Source organism: Stenella coeruleoalba (assembly GCF_951394435.1).
Source record: "Stenella coeruleoalba genome assembly, chromosome: 17".
Lineage (NCBI taxonomy): Eukaryota > Metazoa > Chordata > Mammalia > Artiodactyla > Delphinidae > Stenella > Stenella coeruleoalba.
The window spans coordinates 44365351-44384622 of record NC_137163.1 but is presented as its reverse complement, the minus strand read 5'-3'; the positions used below and the strand labels follow the sequence as shown (position 1 = coordinate 44384622).

General features: G+C 35.5%; 1 protein-coding gene across 2 annotated transcripts; it reads left to right on the top strand.

Annotated features, from left to right (window-relative positions):
* Window positions 1-1892: 1892 nt before the first annotated feature.
* Window positions 1893-18249, top strand: OTUD6B (OTU deubiquitinase 6B). Of its 2 annotated transcripts, XM_079902330.1 has the most exons (8): window positions 1893-2104; window positions 2773-2924; window positions 5191-5271; window positions 10283-10595; window positions 12212-12273; window positions 15088-15194; window positions 15980-16030; window positions 17490-18249. In XM_079902330.1, exons 1-8 carry the CDS (start codon window positions 2023-2025, stop codon window positions 17575-17577), a joined length of 936 nt encoding a protein of 311 aa, XP_079758456.1. In that variant the 5' UTR covers window positions 1893-2022; the 3' UTR covers window positions 17578-18249. The 2 variants fall into 2 exon arrangements, with proteins under 2 accessions (XP_079758456.1, XP_079758457.1); XM_079902331.1 differs by having other exon boundaries at window positions 15980-18249.
* Window positions 18250-19272: the final 1023 nt, after the last annotated feature.

Sequence of the window (19272 nt, the reverse complement as noted above, 5' to 3'; positions counted from 1 at the left end):
TTTGTAACACATCTCATTGTCAAATTCACTTACAATGATCTACTACTACATGAAGCAGTAGGTATTGATTTTCTGAGGGCAAGATGCACATCAAACAAGGTTTTAATTCACGATCTCTCCAATGAGTAATTAAAAAAATTTTCTTTGTACACTACCAGTATTAGCATTACACACAAATTTGCTACTTTTCCCCCTTCTATAATTAAAACTAGGGAAAACAAAACTATACTGACTGGTTTTCCCATTTTGCCGGATTAACATTTGGTATGCCTTTATTCTACAGGTTCTGTGCACAGTGACAAAGTCCTTTTATTTTACTTATGTTTAGCTTAAGAACATGAATATCTTTATCTACAATGCATGCTAAAAATAAAACAGTATTTATTTGCTCTATATATTGAACGTTTAGCATGCCTTTTCACAGTTTATAAACTGAAATTTTAGACCCAACTTACAAATTTTAGCATTTAGTTTTATAACTCTACCTAACAATGTAACCTTAATGCTGTTTAACTAATGCTTACCACTAATTTTTTCATACAATTGCCTCCTTTTATGTTATTTTAATTCATGTTCTTTGTTGGCTGCAGTACATAATTCAGCAAATTTTTCAAGGATGGTACTTGAAAGATATACTTTCTCAACCCCTGCGTATCTGTGAATGTCTTCCAGTTGCCTTGGTACAGATATAATTTGGCAGGGTATATAATTGGTTTAAAATTATTTTCCCTTAAAACTGTAGATATTGTTCTACTGTTTTCTGGCATTTAGAGTTGCAAGAGAAAAATCTGAGGTCAGCCTAACTTTGCGCCTTTATAAGTAACTTGCCTTCTCTGTCTGGGATGCTTGTAGAATATTTTATTTATCCTTCCAATTAAAAAATATTACCAGGATATGTCTGGGTGTTGCTTTCTTTTCATTAAATTTTAATGGTACCCTGTGAACTTTTTCAATTTGCAGATCTAGCTCCTTCTTCAACTCTGGACATTTTTCTTCAGTTAGTTCCTTATAGTTTCAGCTTCATTTGCTTTGTCCTCTGTTTCAGATATTCCTATTCGACGTAGATTTTATCTCCTGGGCAGGTGCTCTAGGTCTCTCTTCTTCTCTTTACTTGATTTCTTTTCTCTTTTTTTCTGCATGAAAATTTCTCTTGTTTTGCGTTAACTTCAGTAATTCCATTTTGTGCCCTATGAGGCTTGCACATTTCTGTTATCTCTATGAGCTTCCTGATACTTTTCAATCTCTCTGGCAATAGCCTCTTTATCATTGAGCATAGGTCTTTAGGCTCCTGTGTGATATGATACTCAATCCTTACTACCTCATCTATTTCCACCGCTATATTCAAGAGGCGTCATTTTCTCAATTACTTAGTTGTCTTTCTTCCGAAATGCGGTATTACGACCTTGAAAATAATAAACAGAACTTAATTCCCGACTGTTTGATTGAATCAGCACAAAGATTCTCACCGATAATTATTCACGGTTTTATTGAAATGTTTTATTTTTCCTTCTTACCTTTTGAATAGTACTTCTTAGCAATGGGACCAAAAGTGGTCCCATTAAAGTAGATGTTCCGAAGTACCGAACAAAACAAAACAAACGTCCAAAACAGTGCTCGTACGTCATCTCTGCCCGCCTCACGTCAGGGCCAATAGACTGGTGTAGCTTTATTGCTGAAGGGGCTGTAGCGCGGATCAATTGCAAGGCTGCAAACTTCAGCCTGCTAAGACAAACCCCAGCACGCCATCGCGCTCCACCCCCGCCCCGCCCCGCCCCGCCCCGCCCCGCCCCAACCTGCCCGGCCCTGCCGCATCAGCGCGGGTCACGGGAGTGCGCACGCGCAGCATCCGGTTCTTCTTCCTCCTCTCTCCGATGACTCAGCTTGGATCCGGTACCGCCTTGAAGGCGGGGCTGGATCCTAGCTGCGGCCAATGGCGCACGGGGTGAGGGTTGAAGGGTGGAAGGTGCTCCTTGCCGGTTGTGCTGGTTCCTTTCAACTACTGTGCTGGGTTACCTGGTCGTCATGGAGGCAGTCTTGACTGAGGAGCTTGATGAGGAGGAGCAGCTGGTGAGAAGGCATCGCAAAGAGAAGAAGGATTTGCAAGGTGACGGGGGAATGGGAACCTAGAAGTCGCCAGGACCCAGGGAAGGGTGCGTGGCGGGTCGCTTCTGGGAAATCTTGAGGGGTTTCTGATCTGGATCCTCCAACGCTTTTCCAAAGTAGCCAGTGGTCTCTTCCTTCCCGCCTTTCCAAGGTCCCTTAATCCCCCAGACCTTCAGAAGCTTCCTCTTCTCCGGTCCGTCGCGTTCCCCCTACCCCGCGCCGCCGCCCGGGTGTGGGTTTCTGAAAACACCGGGAAGCCACCGTCTTGGACCCAGACCCCCTTTCCTGTCTCCCCTTCTTCCTGTTCCTACCCTACTTGCCGACACTTGCCCTACTCGGTGCGTTTTGAAATATCTCACCTAAATTTTGAGGACTCGGAAGGGGTACTTGAAAGATTTAAAAATCTACTTTTTTTTTTTTAAGTTTTTCCACCTCCCACACCAAACAAACTCACGGTTATGTTAATAAAATTTTTCTTTTTTTTTTTTGAGGGGGTGTCTTAGCTTCATCTGGACCCTTCTCTGTAACTATCTGTTGTGTAATTACTCTTCTTGCTTTCATAATTACTTTTTCTAAACTCTTCACCGTTTACCATCCCCTTATTGTTACTATTTCATATTTATTCTTAATCCCAGGGTTTATGACTTAATGGTTTTGGTGGCTTTTCAGCCAAAATTCAGGGTATGAAGAATGCTGTCCCCAAGAATGACAAAAAGAGGAGGAAGCAACTTACTGAAGATGTTGCTAAGTTAGAAGCAGAAATGGAACAGAAACATAAAGAGGAGCTGGAGCAATTGAAGCAGACTTCTAAGGAGAGTAAAGTAGGTGAAGTAATGTTTCTCTTTGTCTACCTTTGAAAGCAACTGCCACTTCTACTACACTGTTTATTATATAAAATCATAAAATCGGAGGGAAAGAAGTCACTTAGTCACGCTCATGCCATCACCTTTCATTGATATTTTTCCAACCAGGTTTACATGGTAGTGTGTTTTTTAAGGAAGGCCAGCAAAGAAAACTATTGCCCCAAAGATGAACAGATTGATAAAATGGACTAAAAGAAGCTTTACCAAATGAAAGTTGGAAGACCAGTCTCCTAGTCTCAGAATTGCCATTAAATAGGATTGTAACCTGGGCAAATTTACTTAATCTTCTTGAGCATAAGTTCTTCACATATCATATGATACCAATAGTACTGCTGTTTAAGCACAAGATTTTTTTTAAGAAATGGGATAACAAATGTGAAATCATTTTTTAAGTTAAAAGTGCTTTATGAACAAGTTGTAAAAGATGAAATTTACTGATGTTTCTTGGGTAAATTGTAGCATGTTAACTGTCATCATTTTAGCTAATATTTATTTCATCATCGTAGCCATACACAATGTGTTGTATGCCACACACTTTGTTTAATATATTACATTAATTTTCTCATAATTCTCATAATAACACACTATAAAGTATTACCTCTGAAGTAAGTGTAGATAATCCCATTTTTCAAATGGGAAACAGGCTCAGAGAGATTTAAAACTTTGTTATAAATTTATAACCGCCATTGAGTACCAAAGCCTGAATTCAAAATGAGAGCTGTCTTACTCCAGAATGTGAATACTGAATTCTGTTATAATTTTATCTAGAGTGGTAGCTTATTACATGGGTTTTAGATACCAAAGATCACAGACTCCATAACCTCATTCTCATTATTGATAGTTAGAAAGTTCTTATATCTATGCAAAGTTTTGTCTACCATAGATAAATTTTATTTTATTTGGTTCATTTTTGGTCTGCTGTTGACAGGGAAAACAGCTTGTCTGTACTGATTTACAGTTATTGTATTAAACATAGTTTTATTTTCTTTAACTTTTTTGTCAAGAGCGTGGCTTTCCGTGCCTTTTATTTCCAAGTAACAAGGCATGATGCTCTACGTGTTTGTGTTGTTACAATCATGGTATTCCTAATTGTCTCCCTATCTTTTCTATTAGTGAGATAATTTTGTTTGCTCTCTCAGGCCTTTCAATTTTGAGATTTCTTTCCTAGGTTTCCAAGGACAAAAATGTTTAATTGTTAAGCTACATATTGTCCAACTGTTAAAATACAAACTCTCACTTTACTTTATCTTTTTTTTCTTAAACTGAAGCCTGTTTTCTTTCTAAATGTCACCTGAATTCTTTTGTCACTGCTTTCTCCTTTTTTTTCCAGATGCTTTTTTGTATCTTGCCTGTTGTCAGTATGGCAGTTTGTAAAATTAGCACATTCCTCTGAAAAATATAAGAATCCTAATTTCACTAAAGTTGATAACTGCTCTTTGAAGTCTTAATCTGATTTTGATATTTTAATCATTTGGTCCATAGCCTTAGGGACTGCTGACTCTGGTATTAGAGGCCTTGATATGTTTCATGTATGTGTCATACTAAAAACTAGCTTAACTTATACTTGTGGTAATAAAATACTAGCTACTAATCCTGATAGTTGTAAGTCTAGCAGTTTATTCTTTAGCAAACACATAACAGCCATTTGGTGATTAAGATTAGTTGTAATATCCTAACAATAATTATAGATTAAATTTTCTACCTAAAAGTTTTTCAGTTTGTAGATGGGAAAGGATAGAAAAATCTCAACTTCCTACCAGGGTCAAGAAGCAGTGCTCATCAGGTTCTGGCTAATTAAGGTAGAGAAAGGCCTTTGCCACCACATTTGAGGTTATGAAAGTAGTAATGACAGAACCTTACATATTCTATAACATTTAGAGAAGGGAAGGGTGGAATGCTGAATGAGTTGTGGCCCTTATAGGAAGTATTTAGATGAATGGAGTAGGCATTCTAAGAAGGAAGGAAACCATGCAGGAATGAGCATTGTCTCTGAAGAGCTCTAAGGAAAGTTCTTCGGAATCTGACAATTCTCCCTTAAATACAGAGAAAGTAGACAGAACCATGTCTCATTTAGTATTGTGCTGTATCTAGTGCTGTTATTCAAATTTGAATTGTGGGATGACACATATTTGTGACTTTTGATAATAATTTAATAATCTAATACTTTGAATAATAACTTAAAGGTATTTTTCATTAACTTGTTAATGTTTTTTGTTTCCCTCAGATAGATTCTGTTGCTGTCAATATTTCAAACTTGGTTCTTGAGAATCAGCCGTTTCGGATATCAAAAGCACAAAAGAGACGGGTATGAAAGTCACCTAGTATTTGTTAGTGCTGTGTGTGTAATACTATCTTAGGTGTTGTATTGGAAGTGAATAGAAAAAAAATGGATTTCCTTGCCAGAGGACCTGAACTAATATTTATTAGGCTTTAGATTATATGAAATCTCATTTAGTCCCGACAGTAATCCTGTGAAGTAGGATTTCTTATCCCCATTTTATAGAGAAGAAAATAGCCCTGAAACAGTATAAAATAACATGTCCAGTTTGCAGTTCTCATAGGAGAGTGGGGCTAGGAAAGGGGATGTGCAAAGGATAAATTTTTTTTTTTTTTTGCGGTTCGCGGGCCTCTCACTGTTGTGGCGTCTCCCGTTGCGGAGCACAGGCTCTGGACGCGCAGGCTCAGCGGCCATGGCTCACAGGCCCAGCCGCTCCGCGGCATGTGGGGTCTTCACGGACCGGGGCACGAACCCGTGTCCCCTGCATCGGCAGGCAGACTCTCAACCACTGCGCCACCAGGGAAGCCCGCAAAGGATATTTTTTACAAATATGTTATTCCAGACTTAATTCAGAATTTGAAGAGTGTGAGCCCAGGTGATACTGATGTATAGCTTTGGTTAAAAACTATGGTATTAAGTGGTAAAATAAGAATTTGAATCTAGAAGTTAAGCAAGATATAAAAATATCAGAATTATGTAGTTATATATGTATTGGTTAGTTGTGATGAAAATTCAGAGAAGGAAAATTTCATTGTACTAAGTGTTACGTAGTTGGTATTTAAGGAAATATAGTTATTTAGTTAGGATATTTAAAGTCAGTGAAACAGCATGCACAAAAAAAAATATGGGAATGAAATTTTGCCTCACTAAAGATCTGTAAGGAAACTGATTTATTGGACGTAATAAGTTTATGATATCAAAATTATGGGCGTGAGATTAGATAGGTAAGGGCTTTTGAAAAAGAACAAGGGGTTTAAATCCAATCTTTCTTTCCCAAATATTGTTTTAACACTTGATGTTTTCTAGGATTTAAATGTTTACACGAGCTTTGCGTCTTATAATTTAGTACATAATTTAATAGAGCATGGAATTTGGTGTCAGTCAGATGGAGGTTTTAATCCCATTGTGGTGGCTTTGGGTAAGATTCTTAACCTTTTTAAGCCTCAGTTTCACATGTATAGAATGGGGGAAAATAATACCTACTTCATAGAGTTATTGTGAATATTAAATAATTTACTGTTTCCAAAGCCCTAAAACAACATTTTTACTATCATTTGGGTCAACAAGTGATAGTATTGTTCACTGTGTTAAATACTGCATGGTACACCTCTTAAGAAATTCAACCTAAGACAAGTTTTTTTGTTTGTTTGCTTGAAAGTTGCTTAAGTTGCACATTGTCATACATTTCTCATACTATTGTAAAATTTTGTTCTTGAGTAATTATTATAACTGTGAATTTCATAGACTGATGAAATTTAGGTTTCATGGTATTTTGGAGGTTATTTAGTTCACCACCTCTATACTTATGATATGTATTCTGTTATAGCCTTATTATTGTCATCTATTTTCTGTAGATCAAAAGTGAAGGGCAGAAGTTTTGCTTGGCAGAAACATAACAAAATATTTGTTGGAGTTGCCTCTACCTAGTAATTGCTATATCTTAGAGTAGCAACTATTTAATTCTGGCAAACATGACACAACTCTTTCCTGTCTTTATCAACACTTGTTCACCCTACCTGGTCCCTTAGGCAACAAAACAAACTAATTCCCTTACGTTTCTCAAACATTTTGTTACTTTTCTCCTAAAATATTGCATAGCTGAAATGCGTACCTTTTCCAGCTATACTCTCAAAAAATGTAGTATCTTTTATAGTCAGCTGCTTGGCAACACTTCTCTGCTGAGTCAACACTTGGCAGAGAAAACACCCTATAAGTAATGGCCAAAGTTTCTTATTGCTTTGTTATATTAATAGGATTTGGGGACAGAAAACACTGAAAGTTTATAGTATTTAAGAAAATGGAACCTGAAGACAGGGTAGATAATTGGGTATTAGACTTATGCCAAACCACTTTTATTCTCCCCCAGAGGCACCAAGGAATAAAAAGTCAGCTAACTAATGATGTCATCTATGGGAGAGATACAACTCTCTGGTAGAAAAACATGACAAAACGTTATGAAGGTTTATTATTGGAATATTGTAGAGCAAATCCCATATTTTCAATCTAGAAAAGCATAGGGAGTATTTTATTTACTTCAAAGAACTTCAGTGAAAACTTATTGGTATGGTGGAAAGAGCCCAAAGTAGAACTTAGAAGAACTGGGTTCCAAAAATAAGAAATTTGAGAGCTGGAATGAGATCTAGTTCAATTTATTTTATAAATGAGAAAGCTGAGGCCCAGGTTGTCTCAGTGGCATGCTGAAAGTTTAATATAACCCCTGCACTAGTACCCGGCTCTTAAGATTTCTCTTCAGAGTTGTTTTTGCTCTATTACTATACTATTACCACATGGCTCTAGTTTTACTGACAATATATTTATGATTTATGTGCTATTTTCATCATACATACATTTTCACTAGAATTTATTGGTGCCATTCTACCTCCAGGACTAGGGTTGTAGAAAGGAAAGTGCCTCATGCCACTGGAAAACTCTGCATGGTTGGGAAAACAATGCAATGTGTTTCCCACCTAGTGCCCTGAAAAGGAAATACAATTGCTTTGTAATATTGAAGCAGAGCATGAGGGAAAAAATGAAATGATTGGATTAGTATTTTAGAGGCTTAAATTAAGGTTTTACAGATAGTATAAAGTTCCACTCTTCCAGTAACTAGTACCTGACGTCATTAACTCCAGCTCCCATCTACTCCAACTTTTATTCTGATTCAGGTGCCTGGATAGAAGGAGCTCTCTGTGTTGTCCTTGGTCCCTGCTCTGCTTCTAACCAGCTGTATGGCCTTTGGAAATCTTTCTACGTGCTGTTTCCTCAGAAGAGGAAAATGAGGGGTTTTGGATTAGATGATATTCAAGGTGCTTATCCTTCCTCTCCCCTCTGAAAATGTTTTTTATAGTCTTTTAAAAAGTAATAGTGCCATCTTGTGTTTTAAGATTTTATGCCACTGTGATCCACAGTTGTAGGTATGCAGTGAAATAAATTGTTTCATGGTATTTCTGGCATGGTTGGAGTTGGGAAGAAAAAGCAAATAGGTTTATGTTTTATTAAGAAGATAATACTGCTTTTGATTCAGGTAACTTAGAAATCACTTTAGGTTTATCTGGCACAGCACATAACAGGCATGTAGTAGAAGCAGGTGGCATTAAGTGAAATTGAAATTTGCCTTTCCATTCACATCTTCTGTCGTAAGGAAAGGTTAGATTGGGGAAATAAAAATCTTTACCTTTTCCTTCTTTTTCTTGGCTTATCTAAATGCTTCACTGTAGTTTGCTACCAATATCAAGATTTATATTGATAGAATGTAGTTTAACAATTTTTATTCTCTTAAATTGAAAAGCACTTGCTCCCAGTATACAAGTAAAACATACCATAGAGAGTTAGAAAGATGTTCACACACACACACATGCAGGCACACACACAAAGCAAAATAAACTTATTTTGTAATCCTGCCATCCAGAGAAAAGCACTGTAAATATTTTGTGTATCTCCTTCTAGTGTTGTTTCTTAAACTATGTATGCATAGACTTAATATATATTAACTGTATACCATCGTTTTGGCCCCCCAACCTCATCTTTTGACACTTTTATCTGGTACTCTAGCTATATGAACCGTGTTCAGCTATGAAACATATAGTGCTTTCTGTCTTTTGATCCTTGCTATTCCAAGTGTCAGGAGTTTTTTCTCTTTTTTCCCAACCTTCCCACTCTACTTCTTATCTACCCTTCATGTCACAAATCTCTCATTACCCTCTCCCCATCCCATTATAACATTTGAATAAGGAAAGCAAGCTGCAGAGTGTAATGTATGATAGGACTTTTGTTAAAATACTGTTTTCTGTACATTTTCTATGAGTACATCTGTATTTATTAAAATACATAGAAAAAAAATCTAGAAGGATACACATCAGACCTCTAGAGCAGGCACTGGGATTGGCAGGGGAACTTTAGATTATCTATAATATTCTAACTTTTTTATAGAGAAGAATATTTTTATCTGTTACTTTAGTTAAATGTGTGTGTGTTTGTATGTACACATTTTTTTTTTTTTTTAAAGCTGGATATATAGAGCTCCTGTACCCTTCTAAAGACCTTAGCCATTTAATGCCTCGCTGGTGAGCTGGTGATTTAGCACATTAAGACCTCACTGGTGGAGTGATAAGTTAAAAAGTTTGGATTAGCTTGGACTTAAGTATGACAATGATGTTGCTTTAAGGCCTAGGACAACTCAGTCCTAAGATAGTACTTTGAAATCGGTAAGTAAAGTTTTTAGATACTTGGCATGTAGTTTTTTTTTTTAAAGAAGATGTTGGGGGTAGGAGTTTATTAATTAATTTATTTATTTTTGCTGTGTTGGGTCTTCGTTTCTGTGCGAGGGCTATCTCTAGTTGTGGCAAGCGGGGGCCGCTCTTCATCACGGTGCGCGGGCCTCTCACTATCGCGGCCTCTCTTGTTGCGTAGCACAGGCTCAGTAGTTGTGGCTCACGGGCCTAGTTGCTCTGCGGCATGTGGGATCCTCCCAGACCACGGCTCGAACCCGTGTCCCCTGCATTAGCAGGCAGATTCTCAACCACTGCGCCACCAGGGAAGTCCGGCATGTAGTTTTTAAATAGACTTCAAAGAAAAATTTGAGGGCTTTCTTTTGTCCTAGTACAGAGCTAGGTGCTGTACACACAGATGAGAAATAACATTTGCCTTTAAAGGAGTTCACAATATAGAAAATTCTACAAGTGATGAGATCATCAATATGATAATGCCTGTGGGAGATGGGAGAAAAATGTTTCTGAGAATTTTATATTTCATCCCCATAATAAATGTAAATTAGTCCTAATTATTAGGAATTAACTTTCCTACACTGTCCTCTTCATAGGACAAAAAAGCTGCACTGGAAAAGGAGCGGGAAGAAAGGATAGCTGAAGCTGAAATTGAAAACTTAACTGGAGCTAGACATGTAGAAAGTGAAAAACTTGCTCAAATATTGGCAGCTAGACAGTTGGAAATTAAACAGATTCCATCTGATGGCCACTGTATGTATAGAGCCATTGAAGATCAACTGAAAGAACAGGACTGCAGTCTGACTGTGGCTGCCTTAAGATGTCAGACTGCTGACTATATGCAAAGCCACGTGGAAGACTTTCTGCCATTTTTAACAAATCCTAATACAGGAGATATGTATACTTCAGGTAATTTATTTTTCTTTACTATGTCTTGTTGTGGTTGTGGTGGTTGTTAAATAAAGTGCTTCCTGGAACTGATAATAAAAATAACCTGAATGGTCCTTATGGGGGAAAAAAATCTCAACATTTAGGCAAAATTATTTTCTATAACTTTAATAGATACTAGCACATTTTGGTTTATTAAGATCTTTTAAGTACTTAACTATTTTGTAGTTAAAATATATTAATCTTTTATCTAAGATAGGAATAGGATTCATTATTACTATTTTTAAAAGTGTGTTAATAAGTTCTATTTCACAAAGTTAAGCTTTGACTAGTCTCTGGAAGTATAGGGCCTGAAGACCACCAGTATAGAATGATTAGGAAAACTAATTCCTCCTTTTATCCTGTAGTTTGGGAGATTTAATTTTATTCTCAATAAGCTATAATATTCAGGCAAAATTTGACTTTGCAAAACCAAAAACAGATGAGTTAATAACCTGCCTTATTATTCTCTATAATACCTTTGATAGTTGGGAAGGTAAAAAAATGTACAACGAGCAAATAAAGGAGAGAGCAAGTGAAAATCTGAAAAAGTTTCTTAAAGAGAAAGGGGAGTAAGGGAGAAAGTTAGTCCTTGAGATAAGACAGCAGGTGTGTCAGTATCTACTGGGAGCAAGTCATATGGCCAGGATGTATTGAAGAGGGAGGGGATGGTTAAGGGTGACTTGTTTAATGGAGTCCCCAACTGCTAGTTGTAGGGCAGTGGAGAGGAGGTGGCAACTCAGCATGGTGAATCAGAGAAAAAGACAAAAGACTTAATTACCTTCATTCCTTTAGACTTTAGACAATATTTATTGAAGGCCACAGTGTGGCAAGAACTACTCTAGGCACTGTTCTGAGCACTGGATATGAGACAGTGAATGAGACAGATACACGGGACATATTTTCTCCTAGATGCCCATAATTCTTTCCCCTTTCTCTAAACAGGAAGTTAGAGGTGTTAGTTTCCCATGTTAACTTTCTGTATAAAAGTGTGTATGCTCAAGATATGCCATTAAACTCTGCAGTTAGGTCTTTTATGTCCTCTCAGGACTGATCTAGGAAGACCCTTCTTTGGCTAGAACTGATACTGATAACAAATAAGGTAGACGTTTCCAAAATATGTGAAGGCACTATTTGATGCTATCACTGGGAAAGGAGTTTCAACTCATTTTACTTTTACTCTGATTCTCTTCTCACATTTCTTACAGTGTCTTATAGTGAACCTGATATTATAAAGGATGCATTTTTTAGTCTTTCAACATATTCCTTCAGATGCAGATTTGGACTTTAAAATGTGAATATGGTGGCAATCTTGGGGTCATTGCTTGGGTCAAGAGAGAGGCAGGCTTATAATGTAGTTGAGGTCGCTGGGCCTTAGGCTGAGGGAGAGAAGCAGAGATGAATTGCTTTGCTCTTCGATGGAAAGTTTGAGTGAATTAAATTTGGATTGGGAAATGGATTAAATTCTGGAGAATATAGGTAGAGAAGGAGGAAGTTCATAACTTGGGCAGTTTCATCAGAAATTGTGGGAGGTATAAAAGGGACTAACATGAGTTCTAAAAATTATTAAGTGCTATATTCTGATCTATTTTCTACAGAAGAGTTTGGAAAATACTGTGATGATATCATAAACACCGCTTCATGGGGAGGTCAGCTTGAGGTAAGTTTGTTATTATTCATAGTGGCATTGTTAAATTATTTTAAAAAATCCCTTCTGTAGTTTTCAGACATATTTCTCAGATGATCCAAATTTCCCTTTCAAGGTTCCTTTTCTTTATATATTTGCTGTTTCTCTACTGAAGCATTGAAAAAGGGAGTTAATATTCTTAGGCCTTTAATTTAAGTATGTACCTTTGGGAACTGAAGCACTATTTCATTTTAAATAGCCCAGTGTTTGATCATTGTGTTGGTGAGGCTAGTGTTGCATCTGCGTATTTCCATTTGTGATATTGCTACTGGCCATATATTTGAATTTATGGACATATGAAAGTGAAGATTTTACTCAAGTACAGTAAAATTTACCCAAGTGGCTCAACTGATGAAAATCACTATTGGAAAAGTAACATCTCTTACATCAGAAATAGAAAACAATATTTTAATGTGAGAATACACGTCAAATCCTCCCACAATACATCAATTACAATTGTGTCTTGAGTTCCTAGTCGATACTGACTGACTTGAAAGCAGTATTTGATGCATTAAAATTCACTTGTAAGAAAACAATATATTTAGTCACTTGTAGGGAGTTAATCACGATTTTTTTTAAGCTCTAATTATTTATCTTACTGTTAACTTTGTTTCATTAAAGCAAAATAAAACACCTAAGTGGTCCAAGTGGTGATGAGATAGCCTGGGGTATTAGAAGTCAGGGAGTAAGGGGGAAAGACTTGGGGCTAGGTTGTGGGTTTTTGTTTTTTTTTTTCTGTGGTACGCGGGCCTCTCACTGTTGTGGCCTCTCCCGTTGCGGAGCACAGGCTCCGGACGCGCAGGCTCAGCGGCCATGGCTCACGGGCCTATCCACTCCGCGGCATGTGGGATCTTCCCGGACTGGGGCACGAACCCGTGTCCCCTGCTTCGGCAGGCAGACTCTTAACCACTGCGCCACCAGCGAAGCCCTAGGTCGTGGTTTTTCCTTGTGCTTCTCAGTTTTGTGACTTTGGGGGAGTCAGCCAACCTCCTGAGCTCCATTTTCCTTATTGAATGGGGATAATAAAACCCCTATGTGTATATGGTAGGCCATTTGTGGATATTAAATAAGGCAAAGAGTATATGCATAGAAGTTTGTAAGCTAAAGTGCCAGATAGATGAATCTAGCAGTATAATTAATATTATTGTGTAATTATGATTAGTCATCTTAAATAGTTTGTGGCTCTGACTATTTCACTTCAAGAACTATGTTGTTTGGAGATATGACATAATTGCTTCTTCAAAGTCTTTTTCTTAGCAGTGCTATATTTGTACCTCTTCTGAGCCACCAGAGGGAACTGTGTCCACTTGTTTTGTATGCCTCTCCTGGGTCTCTGAAACTCGGGAAGGTTAGCTTTGTGACTACATTAGGAGTAATTAAAGATGCTTGAACTTTTTAATAAGAATCTCAAATTAATTTGAGTTCTAGAGACCTAAGTGACTCTTTTTAAATTGAGAAAAACCTTTTAAAACATCTTTTGAAGGACATTTTCTCATAAATTGTTTGTGAATTCATTTGAAATGAGTTTCTGTTTTCACAATGGGGTAAATTTAAATTATTAAAGAGAAATTCTTTGTATGATTTCTGAAGACTTAGATGGGATATTAAGATTTCCAGAGCTTGTTTTGCACCCTCCATTCCATGCTGCCTTTTAAAAAATGTTATTTGAGGTATAAGAAAAAAGTACCTCAAAGGAATATTTTACGAGATAGAACATGGGATTAAATTTGCTACTGTGTAGCACAGAACCTTTTCCATATTCTTGAATTAATTTCTTACCTTCGTTTAAAATTTCCTAAAAGGTCCATGTTCTGTTATAATGGGGCAGATAAACAGATCAGTGCATTATGACTGAAAACTGTTAAATGATTAATTTGTCTATGAACTTGAGCTCTAGAGTCAGACTTCTCAGTTCAGTTGCAAGTCATTTTGTTTCCTTGTGCTTGACTTCTCTTAACCTTTCTCTACCTGTAATTATAGTCTTTAAAATGTATAACAGTAGTAACTATCCCGTAAGGTTATTGTGAAGACTGAATGAATTAATACACATAAAGCACTTAGAATGCTTGGTCAAAGTAAGTCTAAAAAAACGTTACTACCAATATTCATTATTAACTATTATTCATCCAACTTTAAGCTCTAATTTTATATCATGTGTCATGAACTTAAAATTATATGTTAATCAGTTGGAAATTCCATGAAAGGATAGTGCAGTTCCTAAGCTCATTCTACTCATGCCTTGAAAATCATAGAGCAGTTGTTCTCAGCATTAGTACAATAGAGTCATCTGAAAAGCTTTTAAAAAAATAAACCTCCTATTCTTTCCTGCTTCCTCTGTCCTTCCCCTACCCCCTCTCAATTGTAATTGATTTGATCTGGTGCCTGAGTAACAGTATTTTTAAAAATCTTTTATTATGGAAATTTTCAAGGCATATTCAAAAGTAGAGAGACTAGTATAATGAATTCAATTTACTCATCCCCATGCTTCATTAACTATGGCATAGATATTTCCAAAAAGCTGTTGTACATCCAGGGCTTGAAACTTATGCATTTGATTTAGTAAACATTATATTTATTTGATTTTTAACAAATACGTGTTAAGTGCCCACTATGTGCTGGGCTCTTGGTGTACATTAAGGAAAAAGAGTAGATCCCTGCTCTGACTGGTTGCCCTATTCATGCATAAATTCAGTAGTTTATGATTTGAATAAGATTTACCTCTTTATTTCCCTTACTAATATATATATTGTTTGTTTGTTTTTTGGTTTTACATTTTCTCTTTTATAGCTAAGAGCCCTGTCTCACATTTTACGAACACCAATAGAGATAATACAGGCAGATTCTCCTCCTCTTGTAGTTGGTGAAGAATATCCAAAAAACCCATTAATACTTGTGTAAGTACCTAGAAATTCCTATTATTAATATTTTTCATGATTAAGACAAAAAGGATTATGAAAAAATTTTAGGTTATATATGTTGATTAATCGAAACAAGTCCATCTTCAGCAGCATTAATTATGCTTATTTTATGTAAAAGGCAATTACAGAATTAGAAAGCATTGTCAAAACATGTGATTTAGATAATTGTTTAAACCTCTAATGATTTAATCTTGTATATGAGTTAAGAATAAAGTCATTTCTAAAGGTTACAAAATTTTAGGATTAGCTCTCATGTTGTTCTGGTTTGACAGTAATGCTAAAAGTTTCAACAGGTGTAAAAGCTGAAATACATTCATGTTGCCCGATGGTTTATTCCTTAGAGATTTTTTTCTTCATATTGTAAAAACATGTTACATAATTGAGAGTTCTCTGAAACAGCATGGAGAGTTTGCCATTGGCTTTAGTGTTCATAAGCTAAGCCTACTAAGGTAGTCATTAATGGCTTGGGTTTAGGTAATAATTTAAGCTTGTTGAGCACTCAGCATCTCAGTTTTTCCTTTTTCACTCCAATGATTGTGTTTTACCTGACAAACTCAGCAGACAGAGTTATTGAACCAGATCTTACTGACTGCTGATGCTTTTCAAATAGTGTTGAACTTTTAAGTAATGAAGTCTATTGAATGATACCCTGTGAAGTGATTAATTCAAATTACTTGGTTTTATATACATAATAAACATTTATATACAGTGAATTGAATTACTTTTATCTAAATTACTTATTTCTCCTTTTTTTATTTCAGTTATATGAGACATGCATATGGCTTAGGAGAACACTACAATTCTGTTAAACGGTTGGTGAACACAGCTAGTGAAAATTGCAGCTAGTCTATAAAATGTTGCTGTTATGTTTTAGTACAGCGTGCTGATCTGAGTATTAATACCAAGTGTTGGATTGTTCTAAATGTTTCTGGAAAAAAAACAACTACCTTAAACCAGTTTTATGGCAAAGCTACTAACAGGTTTTTTAAAAATGTGTCAAAGATAAACTTTCACCAATGTCCCCTTAGTGGTGTTTTAAAAAACAGTTGTAAGTCCCTTGTGGAGAACATAATTTATAGACCAAGATGGTACCCTGTTTGCTGATATTTTTATTAAATATAGGATCCTGAACATTCTGTTCTGTGTTGAAATAGTTAAAAAATTTTTTTCTCCCTATTACTGAAAGCTTTCAGTAACCGTGTCAGTGTAATTTTTCTTGAAGAAGTGAAATGACTCAGTCTCTTTGACATTGCAATAATGTGGTGATGGTGATAGCAAATTTAATGAGTGCTTATAAATGAACGTGATTGCAGTAACTTTGGTGTTGATGGGATTAATGCTCTGACGCTTTTTATATAGCCCCATCAAAGTGCAGCTAAGAAGCTTGCTTTAATAAAGAATTAAAAAATATTTATTCAGATGGGAATCAGTTGTTATATTTTAAGAAATGAGACAAATTCATAGGTAAATATGTTTCCAATCAGATTTAAACCTCTAAAGAAGTACAGATGTCTTTTATTTGTATATAACTTAAAAAGACTCAGCAGATTATTGCTTTTCTAACTCATTTGTTATTCCTTTCTGTTTCTTAACTTCAGAATGGTTGTACCATCATTTCTTGATTATCTTCTTAACTATAAACTTTTATATCTTTGTTGTATTTTCTCCATCACTACTCAGCTACTTTGCTTGCCTTGCAGTCTTTTACACTAAGAAATAGTTTTTAGTTTCCCTTATTCTTTAACTTGTGAAAATTGAAGGAGTAGCAATATAAAAGGGTCCAAGGCCAAATTTACTTCAAATTCTTCCTCTTTTACAATTTGTCTTACAAGATCTCTCCCTTTGCTTCATTCTCTAGGATTACAGAATGCCTTCGTTAACTTATTTTGTTAGCCTTATTAATGTCACCTTTCCTCAAATATTTGTCTCAAGTATTTGGGCATTTTTTATGTGGCTGAAAGCCACTGTTGAGCCAAGACTGTATAATAAAATCAGTACAATACTTTTCAGTTGAATGATTTGTCTAGCTCAGATTTTAGGTTACTTGTAACAGTATTCTAAGAAGATAGTACCCATATGTACAAATGTGTCTGATAATTTGTTATGTAAGGGGGTATTATAAAAATGAAACCTTTCTGGTTTGATCTGTTTTTCTCAAATAAGAAAATAACTAGTAAGATTTTGCATCAAGTTTATAAAATTTGAATTTTTTCTCCATGAATGCGACTAATTTTTATAAGTAAATATTGGGTTTTATAATATTAAAAACAGGGTATCAGTATCACATGCCCAGCAGGTGACTGTGTGGGAACCTGGCAGGAGCTGTTCTGGTCATCTAGAGCAAATAAGTACTACATGAAGGTATTCAACTGCCAAAGATTAAAACCATTCTGCTTGCCAAACAAAATATATTCTGAAGGCTGCTTGCTTTGTAATCCTTGATCTGAATTTTTTTGGGGGTCTGAAATTTATAAAATAATGATATTGTAAAATACTAAGCAGCTTGGCTTTATTTTGAAGTAATCTGTTACTTTAAAAGAGAAGCATTAAGAAGTAATAAAACAAGATACAAAGATATCTAGTTATTATAAATTCCATCTATATTTAAAGTATTCTAAAATAACTTATTGGTAGCTATTTTTTTTCTAGCAGGATGAGTAGAATTGTCTTGATTGTAGATATATTTTTTAATTTTTATTATTTTTTAAATGGCCAATATGGTAATGAACAGGGTTTGTATGGTCAGCTTCTCTTCTTTCTTAAAACTTGAGATAAAAATTATTTTAGCTGTAACCTAAACACTAAAATTAAAGTCTTTAAAAAATGGCAGATGTTAACTTAATAGCAGCATATACTAATTTAATTTGCTGTATGATGCTGGTCTCTTAGGGAAGTTTGATAAGCTTTCTTTTGTCCTAACTCAGAAAAGTATATGTTAGCGTTCTGGAATATGTCTTTAGCCAAGAATTTTATCCACTTAAATATGTTTTTTAACTTATATAAAGCAAAAGAGAATGTGTGTAACTATAGTGAGCAATAAAATTTTGTTCATATTATCTGATGTTTGCTAAAATAAAAGATGAGTGAATTAAATCAACATTTGTTCAAATTGTTATTCTTTTATAATTTTAGAAGTAGAGAAAACTTTTGTTTTAGAATTTTATTCAGCTTTTATTTTGTCCTCATATATAATTGAAAATAATAGTCACAGATTCTAATATTTATAACATTTATATTATTTTATTATTTTAAAATTATGAAAGGCAAATTAATTAGAAAAATATCTAAAACTATTGGGTGTTAAAGAAGAAAAGAAAAATGAATAAACATCTGTGTGTAAGAATATGAAGCAGTAAGAAGGAAATCTGTGCAAATTAGTGCTGCCACATATTTGTTAATACATTGTCTTGGTATAGATGGTCATGAACTAGCTGAAAGACAGTTTTTTTCTGAAAATTTAGTTTGTAATTTCATACTGTTTTTACTTTTACTGAACAAATGAGAGAGGGATGTTTCTTCATGTCCGTGTGTTTTTACATACGTTGATTCTTCTAAGTCTTGTTTGAAATATATCTTTCTCTATCTTATGGAAAAAGTAGAACTCACAGGGTTTCTAATTCATTTCTTAAAGTAAGTTTTAGAAACATCAGTTCTTGTTCTTTACCCCATCTTGTTCCCTCCTGTAAGACCTTTGAACTGACATTCGGAGTTGGGTGCAACCTGCTTCACCTAGCTTACTGTCCCGGTCTCAGCTTAAATAGCACCGACCTAGGTAAGCTCCCCAGAGTTCTCCTACCTGGGCTAGGTTAGGTACCCCACTTGATGCAGGATGCTTTCTAGTAACTATACACTTATAATTAGTTATTTACATTTAGTTGTTTATTATTATTATTGTTGTTATTATTTCCCCTTAGTCTTTAAGTGCTTAGAAACAAGGACTTGCTGATTACTATTAAAATATGTAGCACATTGCTTGGCCTATATATTAAGTGCTTAATGTTTGTTGATTGTTGTAAGATCAGCTGAGAGGATAGGATATGACTCTGAGGAGTTT